General features: G+C 34.1%; 1 protein-coding gene across 2 annotated transcripts; it reads right to left on the bottom strand.

Annotated features, from left to right (window-relative positions):
* Positions 1–282: 282 nt before the first annotated feature.
* wwk (anoctamin 8 white walker) lies at positions 283–19,799 on the bottom strand. 2 transcript variants are annotated; one of them, XM_074179743.1, is made up of 19 exons: positions 19,315–19,799; positions 19,014–19,257; positions 18,219–18,460; positions 18,052–18,168; positions 17,807–17,913; positions 17,563–17,748; positions 14,872–15,024; positions 13,756–13,891; positions 13,542–13,597; positions 12,648–12,722; positions 12,304–12,567; positions 8,215–8,412; positions 8,029–8,160; positions 7,808–7,971; positions 7,481–7,739; positions 2,670–2,780; positions 2,431–2,611; positions 2,174–2,379; positions 283–422 (listed from the first exon to the last, which is right to left on the bottom strand). In XM_074179743.1, the coding sequence occupies exons 1-19, from the start codon at positions 19,424–19,426 to the stop codon at positions 357–359; spliced, it is 3,009 nt and encodes a 1,002-aa protein (XP_074035844.1). In that variant the 5' UTR covers positions 19,427–19,799; the 3' UTR covers positions 283–356. The 2 variants fall into 2 exon arrangements, with proteins under 2 accessions (XP_074035844.1, XP_074035843.1); XM_074179742.1 differs by having other exon boundaries at positions 14,872–15,054; positions 19,315–19,798.
* Between the last annotated feature and the right edge of the window lie 148 nt (positions 19,800–19,947).

Below are 19,947 nucleotides of genomic sequence, written 5' to 3'. Positions count from 1 at the left end.
CAATCTTACGCAACTATCATTTATATTATACTTCCGTAACAACGTTTTTACTTGAGAAAAAAACATGTATTGCTTTTACAATATTTTAGACATTTGTGTGACTAGCAATATTATAATATTTCAGCAACATATCTCCCTACTATTCAAACATATTTAATTGATGCTACAGTACAATCTGAACTGATTTTTGGAGTAACAAATACTTTCACAAACATTAATGCTAGAAAAATAAATGGTGGTTTGACATGGAAGTTATTTTTAAAGTACCTCAGCCTCATACTCCTTACTGTAAAAATAAAAAAAATTGGTTGTAAATTGTAGGATAAAAATTGATATTTTGTTGAAGGTTACTACAGTTACAATGTACCACTCTGGTTGTGATTACTTCTTTGGAGACGTTGTAGATCCTCAAGTTGTATGAGCTGAAAAACAAAATTTTTACTATGCCAGACAAACTGAAGAAATAATTCAATTAATCGGACACCTTCTTTTTAGTGGTACGAGATCGCCGAGGGGGCGCTATAATTTTTTTTTTTTAGTTGAAAGGGGGTTCGTGATCAGTCGTTCCAAAGTAATCAGCCGTTTTTTTATTAAAAGCTTTCATTTAACTTGAATTATATGTATGTTAACAAATCTTGCAAGTTTAATTTGACCCACTTCCCAGTATCCGATTGACCTGAAATTTTGCATGGTGGTCCAGAACCGATGTTGATCATAAACGTGACTTGATGCTGATGCCAGGATCGGCTCTGTACATGAGATCACCTCAGCGGTAAATAGGAGGGACACGAAATTTTGTGTACGCATTCGTTTATGATAGGCAGTTGCTATGCCCACTATGAGACAGATGTCACATCCAGGGTTGGCTTCAATAAAAAAAATATATTTCTAGAAAAAAAAATTAAATCAAGCTTTTTACCTTTAAATACTTATTTCCAGACTCTAAAAAGAAGACAATAAATGGTGTAGTAGGTTGTAAGAACCCATATTTATTCGCATTGTAAAAAAATATTAGACTGTTCGAAATTAACTGAGACTCTGCCATGTAATAATGACAACATTAATGAAATGAATAGACTAAGAAATATAACAAGCTAATTCTTCTATAAGGCATGCTAGAGGAGTAGGTACCTACCTAGTTGTATAGAATATAGTTTATACTAATAATTGTTTTCCCCGTTCTTTAAGTTTTTCTGTTGAAGGGCTCTCCGTTTTATAGATGTACTTTCAAATTGATCAATAACTATTGATTGAAACTAAAAAATATAAAATAAAATAATGATAAGAAACTTTAAAAACAACAAAACCCGGTAAATCCTATGTGTGCAAAAAAGTTATTCAAGGTCAAAGTTCCACGTTTTAAGCATTCACTGCACTTTTATTTAATTACAAACAATATGAATTGCCTACAAGTTTAGTAGGTGCCTACCTAATTACAAAATTTCAATTACAAATTGAAATTATCGCGACAAGCTTTTATTATAATTTTAATTCTGTAAAGTCATGAATGAATGTGGTTGTTATTTAAAATTTTATTTTGATCTTTTTAGGGCACTTGAATAAAAGCTTGTTTTAAAAGTTTTTTATTATTATTTTATATTTGTTTCAAGACTCTGTGAAAAAAAAATTGTTAAGGCTTTCGCGGCCGTGGATTTTTGTAATTTTTAATATCCGAGTTAATAGTCGATGACTGGATACAGTCAAAACTCAAGATATTCCTTAGCCTATCTCATTGTTTATCATAAAAAAATCAAGAATTCTTTCGTCTACATAAATATAAGTCCCAATTTCCCTAGCTAGATTGTCTGCAGACAAAGGCAGTTAGAATGCTCTGTGCAACATTGAATTGTAGGCCCTTTCAATAATATACCTGAAAGGTATATATTGGCGAATGTAATGAATCAGTTAGTTTATTGTATAAGTTTGAGAATTTCCGAAACTGCAGTAACGTTAGTTACAAATAAAAGTGGTGAAAAACATAGAAATTTTCATTTCTCCTTTCATTATGATCTTCTATCATGTAGTAACGGCTACATCCATCAATTTATTGTAAGAAAGTCGCTTAGAAACTTCAACTTGAAGCATCAACTCTTCCTATGAATTATTGTCATGATTATTCATACATGTCATTGGGAAAAATCATTCATTATTGGATTACTATTGCATAACTAACCTTTTCAATCGGTATACAAGATAATTCTCCCCCCTGCTGGGGAGGAGGCAAAGGAGCCGTGGGGGTAACAGCCGGCTTCATGCCCTTTTCCTGTGCCTCTCTGGCACGACGTTCCTTCAATTTCAAAGAAAATATAGCCACAGATCTTGCCCTCTTCATCAGGCTTTGTTTCACTCTGGTTTTCTTCGCAGCCAGTTCTTCTGCAGCTGAAAAGAGAAGAAACTCCAAAATTAATGTGATTAGAACATTAACCTTACCTTTCGTTGCTTCGTCTACAGTTTCCTGGCTGGAAATACTTTTGACGCTGTCACTCAGCGAAGGATCTTTGGGTATCAATGGTCTTGCCCTGACAGGTATGTGGTGGGAAGGGGGAGATCTAGGTCTTGGAGGCCACAACGGGCTGCTCTTAAGAAGATCTGAATCTGAACTTGAAGCGTCCTTAAATGAAGAAATCTTGTGAGTAATGTAACATTGAACGAATATGATTTCCGTTCACCTTGGGGGCTATGCAATCTGTGCTCCGGTGGACGTCAGTCTCTTCTTTGAGTCTCCTTGCCCACTCCATTCCACCGCTAGGGCCAATAGTGAGATGATGAGTGGCTTCAGACTGAAATAAGTCATTGAATTATTAAAGGAAATGTTTCATAGAAGAAAGGAAATTATATATGTGAAAAACACCTGTATTTTCACTGATGTATTGAAAATTTTATAAACGGAACGTTTCAATTCCATATTATCACAGATGAGTAAATATTTAAAAGTGGAAGTTGTTAGTAATCCAAAATAACGTTATTTTGAGGCAAGACTGGAAAAAATTGATTTCTCATACTATATAATAATAATGGCCTTCATGGAGTAGAAACTACAAAACAATTTATTAAATTTTGTGAATTTGGTATTATAGTTAAGCAAATTATATTTCGGCTTGAGGTAAAATAGGCCGATTAAATACTAGACCAGTGGTTGCCAACCTCTTCAATGTGTTGGGCTACTTTGTTAATTTTGGAATAAACAGCGAGCTACCCACACGGAAGCCACGTAACGCAACGTAAATGAAATAATCCACAGTTAATTCATCATTATATGTATTTATTTTACTATTTAACTGGTAATACATAATACATAGGTACTAATAATAAACTAATAACAAAATAACTAATATTACTAGTACGTTGAGGATACACTACAAAAACACACTTTTGTCTATTTTCCACTATATTTCTTTATTGTTGACCGGTCAACAATAAAGAAATATAGTGGAAAATAGACAAAAGTGTGTTTTTGTAGTGTATCCTCAGTGAACATGAATTTCCACAAAATAAACAAGTCGTCAATCGAAGAAGTGATTACTAGTACGTACTTATTCATAGCTACATTCCTACCTATCAAACGAAGGTGTTTGAAAAATAAACACAAACTTTTATCCAGCCACAACGGCATGTCACGTATGATTTAAAAATAGTTAATAATAACAACAAAAAAGTAACGCACTATCATGAACATAAACATTGAAAAATAAAAAAGCACGTTCAATGAGAAGGCAGACACTCAGACTCATCGATAATTTTTTTAATGTTTGCAGTATAATTTGATGCAGCCATTCGAATACAATTATCCAAATGTTCATCTGTAAGTCGATTGCGATATTTGTTCTTAATAAACTTCATATTGGAAAAAGAAGATTCACACAAATAGGTTGAACTGAATAATGCTTTCACTTTCAAGGCAACACGGCATAGAACTGAATATTTGTCTTTACTTACAATAGGCCAGATACATTCAGTACTTGAGACTAACGATTTTAAGGCTAAATCATTTTGAAACTCAATGACTTCCATTTCTGTTGCAGCGATGTCTTCGCCAAAGTTCTGCATAACACAAGTTGCAAACTGTTGGATATCAATTTCCATAAAGGGTGAAACAACAAACTGCGCTACTAAAGCCATTTCATTGAAATCCTTAAAACGATTTTTGAAGTTATTCTTCAGGATAGAAATTATTTCTACATGATATTTGTTGTCATAGGGTTCTAATGGATTTTGAGATATTTTTTCTGAAAGAATAGTTAAATGCTTGGCATCGCTGTTAATTAGGTTTTGTTCCCAAAACTCCAGCTTTTTGATAAATGCTTTTATATCAGAAATGATTTCCGCTAATTCTTTGTCTCTCCCCTGAAGCTGCAAATTAAGTTCGTTTAATTTCTCTGTAATGTCCACGAAAAAACCAAAATCTCTAAGCCAGATTGAATTTTCTAGTTACGGAGTCGGTTCATCGCGTTGTTTGAAAAATTGAACTATGCCAGATAGGACATCATTAAAACGTTTCAGCACCCGTCCTCTACTTAACCATCGCACTTCCGAGTGAAGGAGTAGGTCCCCGTATTGACAGTCAAATTCATCGACCAAGGTCTGAATAATCTTCTTTGTAACGCTTGAGCTCTTATCTTGTTCACAATTTTTACCACCAGTTTCATAACGTTGTTTGGTTTCAGGAAATTTCGACATAATGCTTGCTGATGGATAATGCAGTGGTAACAGAGAAATTGCGGAAAAGTTTCATCTTTACGACATAACGCCACCAGACCCTTATCACAACCCACCATAGCTGGAGCGCCATCGGTTGTCAAGCCTACCATTTTCGATATTGGAATTTTCTCGGAAGAAATAATATTTTTTAAATGAGAAAACAACTCATGTCCAGTAGTGTGTCCTTTCAGTGGAATGAACTTCAAAAGATCTTCTTCAATCGTAAAATCACTAAAAACCATCCTGACGAACACGGCCAGTTGAATCAGTTTTAAACTAAGCGCAATGTCGCCGCGCCGTGCGTATTTATCCCGTTCAAAGCAATCCAGATCGTTCTCGAACACTAACGCGCTGATCCGGCTGGTCGGTTCTAGCCGATTCTAGCTTGATGGCGTCAGCGGCAGATCGCTCACCGTAACGTTGCCGCTGTTTATATTCAATATTATGACAATTATATTTTTTTGTGGAATTTTCGGAAGCTTCTCTGATTTTTGCAGTTTGTATTTTTTAAATTAAAATCGTTGTGAGAGCTACCAGAATTGCCTCCGCGAGCTACCGGTAGCTCGCGATCGACAGGTTGGCGACCACTGTACTAGACAAACAAAAAGTAAGAAAAATAGATAAAACCTTAGACAAAAATTACACGTTCTATAAGAATAAAATATTAATGTACAAATAGATAAAATCTTAGGCAATATGGATAAAATTATGCTACTTACGATACAGTATGATACAACTTTGGGATAAATTTGACTAAGACTAACTTATTTCACTTCAACAGATTTTTTTTAAATTGTCTATCTTTTTCGAGACTGTTTTCTTATTTGTTTTTTGAATATTGGTTTGGAATAAGAATGTTTTATTTTGTGAGGTACGGTGTTAAATAATTTAGTTGCCATGACAGAATGTGCTCTTTGTGAAACTGACTTTTTAACAGTAGGATAGGTTAGTTGGTCGCGATGTGTTATAGTCGTGGTTTCGTGATGTTGCTTTATTTTTGCTGAAATGATACTTCACGTTTGTACAATAGTAATATAATTGTCTCATATCCATAACTTCACACTCTTTATACAGGAGATCTGACAAGAAACGTGAATTTCTAGACATGATCAACTTCATGAATCTCCTTTGTAATACCTCTAACTGATTGAAGGTGTACACGTAGAGCTGATCCCCATAGTGTTATACCATATCTCAAATTTCTCTCTACTAGGGAACTATATAATTGATTAAGTTCTTTGTGAGGTAAGTAATTTTTCAAGGAACGGAAGTTGTGAAGCATTGTTTACAGTTTTTTTATTGTATATTTTATATGAGAGTCCCATCTTAAGTTTCTATCTATGTAGACGCCCAAGTATTTGATTTCTTTCAGGGAATATATTTTTATTGTTTTTCCTTGATCGCCGACACCAAGAGTTTCAAATGGACAATCATTGGATGGATTGCAGCTAAAAGGAAGAAAATTAGTTTTTTCCAGATTCACTGTCAGGAGCAAGTGAAAATCTGTTTCTACGTTCTTTTTTAAATCAAGCCAAGTGTCTGCCTCATAGAATATTGCAGTATCGTCTGCATATCCACTTATTTTCCCAACGCTGTCCAAATTGAATAATTCATTTAGATATAAATTGAAAAGCAGAGGACCCAGTACCGTACCTTGTGGGACTCCACATTCTATTTGTTTTTGATTGTTAATTGTATCTGCAATTCGTACAACTTGCATTCTATTTCGAAGATAGCTTTCAAAAAGCGTTTGTAGGAGTAGTTGATTATCGACAGTATCGAAAGCCTTTGTTAGGTCTATAAATAGACATAAAGAAGGTTTTCCTTTCTCCAAGGATTTATGTATCAATTCTGTCGTTTCGAGAATCGCGTCTTCGGTTGTACATCATTTTCATGCTTCAAATATTTAGTGATACATATTGCACTTCAAACACTTCTTATATTAGACCACCTCCCGTGAGCTGATGAAAATACATTATTTTCAGTTCAGGAAATTTTATTCCTATTTTAACAATAACAATAGTAATTAATAATAATAGAAATTGAGCAAATATTCGATGATCAGAATTATTATAGTCATATTTAATACAACTATTACTCAAGTACATAATGAAAACAAACATTTGATGTATCTATTCAATCCCGTCAACAGCACAAATTAAAAATTCGATTCTTTATAATAGCAAAAATATTTCAATCATCTCCCTCTTTCAATGAGAAAGTTAACATGCTACAAACAGTTTCGAAAAAGAGTAAAAATCTTCTGCTAGATAAAGTTTATTATACTATTGAGGAATTTCTTTCGGATGACTTCGCAACTTATAATTGCAACTTATAAACTTTTTATCACAGACTTTTACCCATAGACTCTTTGAAGTGTGTTTGAGCCATATTAAAATCTTGTTTCAAATTCTTGACCTTAATGTTGATGTTTCAGATTGTTTTAGTTCTTAAGCCTGCTTTGCCAACAGAACCTGAACTTTTATGACAACAAAGCATTTCTGATTCTGATATGATGGATAATTAACTCATCAAGTCATATTCTGTCGCATTTCTCATTTTATAATATTTACTGAGATGCACCCCATTATCTAAAAGGCAAGAATTTGTCGCATCTGTCAGATATGAAGGTTTGTGGCACAATTGGTTTAGAGTTGGTTAGGAATTTGACATGTAATAAGTTCAGATGTTAAATGACTGTTCGCATAGCAAGGATATGTCTATCTTGAGCGTATTATGGAAAGATGTACATTTATTACTAATTTTTGTCTAAAAAACTTACATCAGCAGCAGTCCACTCCTTTGATTTCCTTGGTTTGAATGGAGGGATCTCCTGAATCTTGTCGATCGTACGGGTACTCAGAGGTTTATGACTGTGAGTGAAAATTGATATGGTGGAAGAAGACAGGCCAGGTGACGTGGGCGTTGCCTGGGGAGTGCAATCTTTTGTTGACTCTGATTCCTGGTGTCTCAGCTTTTCTGTGGACCTACTAATGCTTTCAGATGCATTCCCAAGTGTATGGATAGGAGATACAGAAAATCTGAAAACGAATAAACAGTAGGGCAGCTGTGGAAGATGTAAGCTTCATTAAAAACTCAAGACTCTTACCTTCCGATAAGTTTTGATGTGACCTCCTCTGGTGAAGGGGTATTATTCGTGATTCTACTAGCTTCCCTTCTAGCCCACTCTATCTTTGCCATTTCTGTTGCCAGCCATCCTGGTATGTCAGGTATCGCACACGTTATAATGAATCTTATTACCAACATAATATGCTACAACAAACATTTAACGAGTAACAAGCATAAGTTTTTGGTTGGTTGTTGCATTACCTCTAAAGCAACAATGAGAAGGATGGTTTGAGTGGCAGTCATGTCTGAAAACATTCGATGTACTTGTCCAGAAAGGCCTATCAAAGCACAGTTTACCAATACAGCCATTATGCTCATGTACTCCATACAATTCTGAAAAATGTTCCAATATACAAGCCATACCGCAAAAAAAAAGAAAAATATTACTTGCCAAGTACCGATATTCGGTACACGTTGACCGAACGGTCTCTGACACACATAGGCTAGTTTGAAGGCGTCACTTCTGATTTCTATGAGGTTATTGAGCATTGCACATAATGCTGCAGGTGGAAAAGCCGAGGAAAATAATATCACATATCCCAGTTGTATTGTCATTTCCAGATGGTCAGAAAAGGTACCATCATACTGAAATTAAACCCAAATTAAATATTTTACATTTTGTATCTGTGTAAAATGTTTTTACCATGTTTCATATTATTTGAAGATTCACCATGACCATTTTTGAACATTTCTTTGAAATTTTTACAACGCAAAATGTATGGAATATTTTACTCAAGTCTTTTCAAATTTTCAGGACAAATGATATTTCAAATGAATTTCTGTTTCTACTTGTTATTCGTACAGCTAATCAAGTATCATATGATCTCCCCGGCGCAAAAGCCCCGAAAATAATAAACAATATGCAGTTCTACTTAGCCCACACCAAAATCATAAAAGCAGAAAGCTCAAAAACCCTTGGGACAGAGATAGACTACAAAGTAACTTTTGATAACCGAATCGATACCGTATGTAATACATTGAATAAACTGTACTGTGCTTTCACCAGTCCCAAACCCAGCTTGACAAAAGTCATCTCATGATATTATTACACGGGGTCACGAGTGTTCATTTTACAAAAAAAAATTCGTAAGACTTATCTTTGGCATGGACTGCAACGAATCTTGTAGAAATACCTTCAAACAGAAAAATATTTCAACTTTTCCATGTACGTATGTTATTCATTTGAATATTTGATAATGAAGATAAATTATTCCAAACAGCAATTTGACCTAAGCAATTATTGAGTAGATGAAAATAACTATGTATTCTGTCTGTAACTACTGTTTCTGTTATTATTACGTTTATTTATTAATTGATTGATCACTCATTATTTTTTAATGAAATGTAAAGTAAAAGTATTTATACACTTAATTCACAACATAGTCTCATCACGGACAAGCTATAGATTTCTATGGCTTCTGTGATTATCTTGTTTATTTTCGATAGCACACCATGTAATTTTTATCAGTGTATGAGAAAATAAACATATTATTAATATCATATATTATTGAAAAAATTTAGAAAACTTCAACAAGCATAAGACGAGGTATAAAAACATTACACCTAAATTGATTCAATAAAATATAGTTCACAAAATCCCTCTTGTATGCGGAGGCTACTTTTATAACCCGCTTCCTGAATCTATAAATTCAGCAAGGAATTTTAAGAGCTTGAAAACTAACTTGAATGATTTTTTGCCTCATCACTCCTTTCATTCAGTAAATCAATACATCAAGAACTTTTATACACTTCTTATACTTGTTTCAAATCTGTTTACGTCTTATATTTAGGTTAGGTTAGGTCAAAGTGAGTGATATTACAAATAAAATACTCTCCATGTCCATGCTCTCCGCTTGTCCATATAGATACCACTGCTCCTGGTGTGACTAATGTTCTCTCTCCATTGTCTACTGCTTAGTTAGAAGCCTTCGACATAACAACTCGAGTAGTTTACCTTTTACTATATTTGTCATCACAGTTGGCTCGTAGGACATATTTGTATATTTATTTGTCTTTGCATGTTCAATCAATTGTTTAATGTCTTTATGTGTAAATATCTATTCAATGAAAATTGAACACTTTACTTTATTGACTACCATTAGACATGTCTCAGGTCATGTAAATGATCTGTGGAGATCGACTATCTATCTATCTAGACTAATCTTTCTCAAAGTGGGCGATAACGCCCCCTTGTGGGCGCTGGAGGCCTATATGGGGGCAGTAAAGGGCACAGAGAAGATTGGGGGGCGTTGAAGCGGTTTAGGGGGGGCGATGGCTAATTTAAAAATGTTTTTTTGCTTTTAACATAAACTTTATCGCTTCTTTACGCATAACGCGCGTTTCCTAGCGTAACGCCATCTAGGGAACTAGACAGTAACTATAGTGTCCGATAGTTGTCAAACTGTACAATAGATGGCGGTAAGCTTCAATGCGAAGCAAGAACTTTCTAGTCTCCGTTCTCGAAAGTACTAGGCCCGCCCGCTGCCATATGAAAGCGCGTGCGCCATCCAGCCAGTAATGTCATTCGACGATATTACGAAAACAAGTGAATTTAGTTAGCGACTAGCTAGGTAAAGTGCTATAGTGCGATGGTGATTACTGTGAGTGGTGTCATTAGCAAGTTTTGATTTTAATATTCGATTCTTTACTTCGACATTTTTCAAGACAAAATTATGTCGGAAGCAAAAAATAAGTATATAAAATATGTATTTATTGAAAATTCCACAAATAAATCTTTGCCTATGTGCCTTCTTTGTCAAAAAACATTTTCGAATGAAGCGATGAAACCCTCAAGGCTACAAGATCGTTAGAACAAAATGCATTCAGATAAAAAAGACAAAAGTGTGACTTATTTTCAAGAACTGGAAAAGAAACACTCAGCTCAGCCAACCGTGACAAAACTTTTTTCAGCAGCTTCCAAGCAAGACGACGATGGTCTCCGAGCTTTCTACAATATCTCCTTGCTAATCGCCCAAACAGGTAAACCTCACACTATTGAAGAGGATTTAATTTTACCGACAATAAAAGAAGTAATAACCACTGTGCTCCATAAACCAGCGGCAGATATCCGAAAAATTCATTTGAGTAATAATTCTGTGCAAAGACGAATTGATGAGATGGCTGAAAACATTGAAGAGTCATTGTGCAATCATCTGAAGACTTCTAAATTTTCAATTCAGTCCACTTTACCAACCAATGAAGCATTGTTACTGTCATACGTGAGGTTTATTAAAAATGAGAAAATATATCAAGAACTACTATTTTCCAGAAATTTAGAGACGGATACAAAAGGAGAAACCATATATAATACACTGGAAACATTTTGTAATGAGAAAGAAATTCCACTGAAGAATATTATATCAGCTGCTATGGATGGCGCTCCGGCTATGACAGGACGTCACAAAGGCTTCATAGCGTACTTAAAAAATAAAATGCGAAAAACTTGAGTGAGCGCCTGTCTCAATAACTGCAATATATCATCAAAGCAGTCAATAAAATCTGAAACAGTTTTTTAAATGACAGATTATTTAATCAGCTTTGTGTTGCTTAAGATGAATATTTCAACCGATTGCTATTTCACACAGAAGTGCGTTGGTTATCAAGAGGTAACTGTCTGACTCGATTTTACAATCTATTTGACTCTGTAATAGAGTTCTTGGAAAACAAAGACGAAGAATTGCACGACAACCTCATCACTTCAAAGAATGATATTGCGTACTTGACAGACCTGTATAAAATCTCCAACTTCAAGGTGACGACTTGAATTTGATTAAAACAAAAAACGTCATTCCTGCTTTTGTAGCCTGTTTTCTGATTTATGAATTATGGGAAGAATTGAAGAATTCCTGTGAATTATGTGAGGAATGTGTGTTATATTCATGAGTTTCTACAATAAATGAAATGAATTCGAGACGAGTAACTGAGAATTGAAAAAGAATTTGGGAAATTTTGTTTTATTTGGGTTAGTGATATTCGGTGAATGAATTTGTTAATATTGTGAGAAATGCACAATTTCACTCTTCTTAAACTTTTCTACATTATTTGTAAGGATTCGAGATAATTATCTAAAAACTGAAGGAAGTTAATGGATATTTCTGTTTTCTGATTTATGAATTATGGGAAGAATTCCTGTGAATTATGTGAGGAATGTGTGTCATATTTATGAGTTTCTACAATTAAAGAAACGAATTCGGGGGCGCTAGAAAATAATTAATTCTCGAAGTGGGCGGTAAACAAAATATAAGTTTGAGAACCTTTGATCTAGACAGTGAAAAGCAGAACATCAAACATTCAAGATTTGTAGTGTTTGATCAGTCCAATTTACTCGAAGTTTAAACATGATGTAATTAGCTTTTGTTGCTTAATTGTGTGAATTTTGTGGGTGAAATGAAGATCTCCGATTTCTGAGTCATGGGGGAGGATCAAGAGAGGACTGAGAATTAAGTATTTCCTCTACCAACTCCTCCATTTACTCACTTTGTACAGGGTACTTTCAAGTTCAGCCTGACTCATGCTTCTCTTGGCATTCGGTTCATCCAAACCATCTTCTTTGGTTTCGCCAGTCGACGTTTCATCTGGAGCGTTCTCGCATCCCGGAGGAAGTTTATTACCTACAGGGCTCAGCGCTCCCCACATATCGAAGCTCATTTTAGCTAATCTCATATGCTCCAACAAATAGGGGAGAGCGGATTCCTTGAGATTGCCTATAACCTGCCTCGAAATGAGCAAAGCGGCAAGTTGCTGAAAGTATTGAATAATAATAAGTGAATTAGCCAAAATAGATCAAGTTGAGAGTGTCTGCAATAGATGGTGGTAGTTACCTCTTTCAGCCGGGCCTGGTCTTGAAGATAAAATGCAATATAAAATAGAGACAGGAATGAATTGACAAACTGGAACTGAAATCAGAAAGCAAGTCATTAGATGTAGTGGCCCAACAAAACAATGTTTGATTTTAATGAATTGTGAGCAATTAAAGGTGCGAATGGATTGAATGATGGCTATGAGTTTCATTCCAATTATTTATTTGGAGGTGAAGGAAAGGAAGGAATCGAGATTAACTTAGTGCGTTATTTTTCCGATTAGTCGATCTTTGAACTACGAGCAGACCAGAACTTTTCCAAAAATTTTGAAAATTTACAGTGTGTGCTTTTGAAAAGTTTTCTCTTATATTTTTTATTTATCGAGCAATTCAAGCTCGATAAATAATTTTACGCTAATTTGGTTTTTATTTTGAAAAATATAGTGAAAACTTTGGTCACTAACAGATTTGAAACATATTTTTGAACTGTCATGTAAAGGAAGATCTACTATGGGGTAAAATTCAAAATTATTATTTGTCCGAACATACTATGATGTTTCTTCTTTTTCCAAAATAGAGAATTTGTATTAGCCATTTTTTTAGTAAACAAATCACTATGATACAGGGTTCAAAATGCCTTCAAAATGTGATCAAAATTTCATGAATATATTGTTTTGAATTTTTTTACTTTCGAGAGTATTCAAAAAGTTAATTTCACAGTTAAATATATTACATTTTTTGAATGAATGCTGTGGTGCATTTTGAATCCGCTCCTGAAGTTCGAAGATCCACAAGTCTATTTCCAGATTAAATACTTTTTTATCCATGCATTTAGGATAATAAAATGAAAAGAAAAACTACAAGGAATCCTAGGAAAGACTATCACTAAATGTCTGTGTGTAGAGGAGATACAAACCAGGGCAACTTTTCCGATGAGGTGGTTCTCGTATTTCGTCTCGAGACGATAATTTTCTAAAGAGCAGCATGGTGAAAACAAAAAAGGAAAAATAGCTTACAACTCAGGTCAGAAACATCTGCTATACTAAAGAAGGTAAAGTTTCTAAAGTCATATGAATTGCTAGAACTAGTTGGTAAGAAATTAAAAAAAAAATTGTTTGGAAAAAACTCACCTTTGTCGTTTAACCAGATGGCAATTCTAAAATAAGCTTCGTCCATCAAAGAGATGATGACAGCTAGCATTATTTTAGGGAGGTAACAAAGCCAGTGGGGTAAGCCTCGGTTTCTTAAAACATTATCCCAACAATCCTGTAGAATGTAGAAATGTTACATTACTGGGGAGGGGTTCATAAAACAATCGAAGGTAGATACAAAAAGTTTTATTAGAGAGAAGATATTTAGTTTGATGATCAGAATTGAAACCTCTGGCATAAAATTGAATCTATCAAAAATACTTTTCCCGCACCAAAACAAAAAATATTGTCTCCTGACGCACATTTTGCTAATCAAATTAGCATTTTTCGATTTTCAAACTTATTTACTGTGTCTGAAGTATACTCATTACTTACAACTAATTCCTTAATAGAAGAATATCTATCAACGAAATAGCTAAAGGTAACGGGTATCTTTGAAACATAGTAAATAAAGTATACCTTTGGAGGGGGGGGGGAATGTTGGACTCAATTTCGAAGTTACAAAAAGGAACAATCAAAAATAAATACAAAAAGAAGTCAGGTGATTCATGCAGTTATTTAAAGAAAAAAATATATTAACAGTTGTACAGCAAACGCCAAACGTGATGGCGAGCCCGCACCCATGCGCATAAACTCATTTTCCATATAAATCCCACTACAGCTCATGTGAGATACACAAATGCTTGTTTTCTTTAGAAGGATTAGATATGAACAATTACGCAGCAGACAATGTGGCTCCTTGTCGTTACAATCTATATGCACTTTCAAATCACACTTACAATGGGCATTACACAGCATATTGGAGACACCTTTATAGTGGAATGAATACAACAATTCACAAGTGTCCCCAAAATCGCTTGTGAGTGAGGAGGCATATGTCCTCTTTTATGAACAGGAGGGAACAAAGCAGTACTTTTGAGGTGTTTTTTTCCTTCTCTCTTTTAATAAGCTAAATTTTGTTATATATTCTGTTTTTCCGTTAATCATATTGTAGCCTAACTTCAAAAGTATTCTTTTATTTTCTCTGATATAAGTGATTCATTAATATTTTCTTTTATATGGATTGAAGACCCTAAAACCAAGTAAAATACTGACCTGTATTTGCAGAGAAACGATCATTATACAGAAAACTGCAACTAAACAAATGGCGATAATAGGTACTGTGATGCAGTAGCGAAAAACATGCCTCTTCCAAGGTGGGTGGTGGGGTTCGAGACGCTTGGTGACGGGGCTGATTTCCAAGGGGCCCTGTGAACAAATAATAACATGTCGAGGCAGCTGTTGATACGTCGACATGTTACAGGCTCTATAAGCACTACTGAAGAAGCGTTTGAAATGATTTGACGGAGGAAACTCAAGAAAATATAATGAAAAATGTATTTCATGCTTTTTGTGATTCAATGATGGTACTCTGCATGTGACGAAACTGAATATCAAATTTAAATTTATGATGATTTACACTGTACTTTGTACCTTTCCTTATATTGTTTCAGAGTATAAAACTGACAAGACAATAGTATATTTTTATTGCTACTTAGTGAGATTTCAGTAATAGGAGGACATATTGTTTGATAAATTGTAGCACATGCTAATTTTTCATTTTCAAAAAAAAGAATTATGGATTTCCACAAGAAACACTTTCAGGTCCAATATTGTTCAACATATTTCTTTATATTTTTTATTTAAAAACGAGTGGTTTTATACACAGCTTTACAGATGACACTGTCATAGGTAGTTTATAAACAAAAACATGGAAATCTCTCAAAAATCTCATTCAAGTTGATTCAGAAAATGTAAAAAATTGATTAATAATCTGTTAACTCTCAATTTTGAGAAATCACTTTATCTTACTTCAACTTTTTATCGAAATCTGTAACGGTTTAAATTTCTGAATTCAGAAGAATCAGTAGAGCCGCCCTGTAGGTTCGTTATTTTATCAGCATATTGCTGGGATGGTGGGTTGTCTAGTAAGTAGGAATAAATAAAACCGAGGAGATTTTCACGGTCAGGATTTAAAAACGGTTCAGATCGTAAAGCCTACACAAAAGCAAGGTTCTAGCAAGGAACTGTCCAAAACATAAAAACATGTAAGGCCAGTCAAATTAATCAATTCAATATTTTCATTTCCTATTCTTGAAATATCGGTAGAGAATTCCATAACAAATGTTTTCAGGTTTTTTGGACAAGAATAATAAGATCACCTATGAAAGATTCACGTCGAGCACTGTCAGACCTTTTATTCATTTTTTGGTGTTAAAAAAAAAGATTTTCAAGGCATATTTATCTGGTAATGGGAGAAATTCTTCGGAAAAGCTATAAGTTGCATCATACATATCATTCTTCGAGATATGAGGAGACACTCTAGAAAGTACCAACGGAGAGCCGTAGTAAGTATAAAAAAAAAATATCAAAAATGATGATAACCCGTGAGTAGAAGCCCTGATATTGCTGATATATTTTGGAGCAATCTGAGTACTGACATCTACAGTTCATTCCTAAAATTAGAGGATAGTTTTGAGCATTTTCCTTTTCTCTGTGCACCTGAGACAGCTATTGACGGAGGTAATAATTATCAAGTTTGATTGAAGTTAATCGAAAAGTAGATTCTGGATAAATTAAGATTCAGGCATTTAATTTTAACTGCTCATTTGTTCCCTCATTTTCAATTTACGTAAAGGTCTATCTCTGTCAGTTCAATACTCGAATCTTTTGATTCGATATTGTTCCGAAGTAAGAGTTCTCCAGTAGTAATATCGTGATCAAAACGGACTATAGCGGCGTATTAATATTTTTACTGTGAACGTTTTTTTGTATCAAGTATTGGTTCTTTAAACTTGATGTAGATATATTTGCCTGTTTTTTATGAAAATGTGAAAAACCAAGAAAGGTACTTAATAAAAATAACTACGTAAACACAAGCGAGACATAAGTGGAACTACCTATTGGTACTTATTTATTTATTTTTGATTTTCATGGAACATGGAATTATTTTCCAACAGGTTGACTGCATTAACGTTTCTGGATTTTTATATATATATATATATATATATATATATATATATATATATATATATATATATATATATATATATATATATATATATATATATATATTGTTTTAATCTTTATAGAATTTGTTAATTAATTTCTTCAAATTCATGTATTGTTTAATGTAATGTTTAATTTATTCACTTATTGTTAACTTTTACTAATTATGAATTATGATGATTATTACTGATACCTATATGAATCTACTCAAGTTATATTGAAACAAGTTCGGATTATTCATATTGTATGTACTAGAATAATGTATAAAAGATAACCCATAAGACTATTACATTAATGATTCTACCACTCCGTCAAGACAAATAAGTTAAGGTTCAGTATGTTATATTAGTTGAATATGAAAAATCAATTGGTAACATTCTTTGCAAAAATCCCATTATTATTCATAGATTAATATGGATTAACATAAAGCAGGAACACAGAAGCAGTCTTGCATAATACTCAACAGATGTCTTTAAAAAAAAGTCAGATCAGCAGATCATTTGGAAACTTTTCCAGTGCCTTCTATTGTGTGATCCAGGTATTCTTAACTTTTGAGCTAGAACAAATCTGAGCAACTTTCCAGAAACTGGACTGAAAAATAACAACACTCACTTGACGACAGAAATAAATGCTGCTCCACATAAAGCAGTTCAAGTCATATTCAAATACTTGACAAATCAACACAATGTTAATGAAAAATTGCTAATTGCATCAGTACTGAATTTCCATTGATCTTACCCGAAATAAAGGCCTGGGTTCTGCCAAGAGATCATCTCTCTGATCCAAGGTGCCCCAGCGGAAAGCCAGTTCAGCAGAATAGCGTTTCCAAGCTTGAAGGTACGTAGTAACCCATACAACATTGAATATTGAGAACAGCACATATCCTACATCTTCAAGTGTTTGATGTTTACCATTGCAACATAACTAAATAATGTTTATTTTTAGTTTCAAAAGTGATCAAAGTTTTTGATATTTTTCTCACCCAAAATATAAAACCAAACAGTGCTGGTATACTCAAAGCTGTCGTGTAATGGCCCAACCAGGCAAAATACATGCCAATTTTAACACCAAAATACTCTGTGATGTCATCTGCAATAAAAACAAATTATTGATATTTCATTTCAAGACTTGGATGCCCCCTGTTGTACAGCGCTGAAAAACTACATTATTATCATTAGCAACAAATTGGCGAACTTATACAAATTAATATATTATTATTATCCATACCCAAGGGCTGCCTCGCAAAAACATCCCGCACCCACGAATTCTGAAGCCTTTCAATTGCTGCAGGTTCGTGTATCGGAAAAACTTGTGATATTATACCTCCGATAAGGCATTTGGGAACTGAAAATAGTTTTCAAGTAAACAACAGTAAAACCTGTATCAATTCTTACTTATTGGCTGATCGACTATCAAATTCAAATCTGGAATCACATCAATGTCACAACTTTTTGCTCGTATACCCTCTAGGAGCCGTAATACTAGCCATTGCCTTTCCTCTGTTGTGAAAAAATATTTTTCATCGTTGGATCCTTCATACGACGAGAAATCTTGGACAAAAAACTCTTTCAGCCCTCCACCTTTGTCTTCTCTGAGAGATTTTGGAAGATGGTACTCTTCAGCAGCCTTCAGGAGGCTACAATAATTTGCATTGAGGACAGTTCTTACCAAATTTCAAGAATTATTTCAAAATTAAACAGTTTTGTTTTTTATTTCTTTAATTTTCTTTTAAAGCAGGTAGAAAACTTGTATGATTCAATTTATTTATTTACATAAAGCACTAAATAAGTAGAGTTTAGTTAGTATGAACATGTTAGGAGAACCTATTGTATAGTGAAAGGCGTGTACCGATCTTGTAAATTTTTCAGTAAAAATCTCACAACAATGTGCTACTGAAAGACGGATAGTTTCTTTATATTATTCACTTTTTGAATATTCATTATTGAGACTGTCTTGACTGTGTATGATCTACCTATGAATGAATCAAATCAACAATGTAGCTTATTATTTCATATGTTTGGTTGATGTTATTAAAGTTGTTCTGTTTTATTCTTGCACTTCTTGATACTAGTGGAAATGCAGTAAACTGGTTTTGTGAAAGTGTTACTTTAAACTGTAAGCTGACATTTTATTAAAGTTTTCCACCAAGTGTCAGGAAATTCTATTGAAAATTTTATAAAATAACTTACACAGAGAAAGGGGCAGTAAGGTAAAAGGCGCTACTGTGGGTTGATGTATGATGCCGTACATGTACAGTTAAACCTGGGGACTGTCTCAACTTGGACAGCAACCAAAGTAAAACAGGGTCTTTCGTTCCTGGGGGAAATACTATAACCACGTCGCAGTTTGGAGTGGAAACTCTTTTCAACCAAAGCCGTTTTGGAGCCAAAAAATGTCCAGAGTAAGGAATTTTCCTCCGCAGAAGTTGTGAGGCTACAAAATAATAGTATCATGAAGGTTGTCACCTTAACATTATGCAGACTGACGTACCCTGATCAAGTTTTTGTTGTGCACTTTCAACCAAATTCCTTCTTCTCAATCCGTGTCCTCTTTCAGGTTCACTTTCTGTGTCTTGATTCACCATTGCCTCTATACTTGACATTATAAACAGATAAGTACAAGATCTTCAAATGAAGTTAAATCAATGTAAAGGTGTTAGGTAATGGGTTACATTTAGGATGACACTTCCAATCTTCAGATTTCAAATTGATTTGCGAACACTCAGTGGCTGAAAGTAAATCCTAAAAATTAGATTCAGTACCGCTATCAAAACAAAACAGAGTGTAAATTTGACTTCAGTCGAAAACAGAAGGTCGTTGATCGCTGATTATCGTCGTTATGTTTTTTTTTTATTCGTTTAGGTTTGAGAGCATAGATCCATCTGACAATTGACAATAAAGAAATAGGGACATTTTTGTGTAGATTGAGTTCATACTCTCGATTATTGGCCAAGATATCAGCGAAGAAACAAGGGCCTAGAAATGAGAGGATGAAGAAAAAAACGATTATACACGTCAAAAGGAAACTACTGTTTCCTTTCATTCATGTGACATTCATGATGACGTCACTAGCGGTGCTCTTGTGTGTGAATACATGACAAAAAAAATTGGGTGTAAATATAAT

Source organism: Leptinotarsa decemlineata, unplaced genomic scaffold (assembly GCF_025532065.1).
Source record: "Leptinotarsa decemlineata unplaced genomic scaffold, Ldec_3_MD MMD2_tig00026282_RagTag_RagTag, whole genome shotgun sequence".
Lineage (NCBI taxonomy): Eukaryota > Metazoa > Arthropoda > Insecta > Coleoptera > Chrysomelidae > Leptinotarsa > Leptinotarsa decemlineata.
The sequence above is the reverse complement of the archived record's forward strand: the minus strand, read 5'-3'. Positions and strand labels throughout refer to the sequence as shown.

Bases quoted from the DNA above. Each gene is read 5' to 3' on its own strand.
- wwk (XM_074179742.1), bottom strand. From the start codon at position 19,426: ATGTCAAGTATAGAGGCAATGGTGAATCAAGACACAGAAAGTGAACCT. The intron at 19,258-19,314 runs GTACGTCAGTCT...ATTATTTTGTAG, and splicing joins ACAACAAAAACTTGATCAGG to CCTCACAACTTCTGCGGAGG. The intron at 2,380-2,430 runs GTAAGGTTAATG...TTCTCTTTTCAG, and splicing joins TGTAGACGAAGCAACGAAAG to CTGCAGAAGAACTGGCTGCG.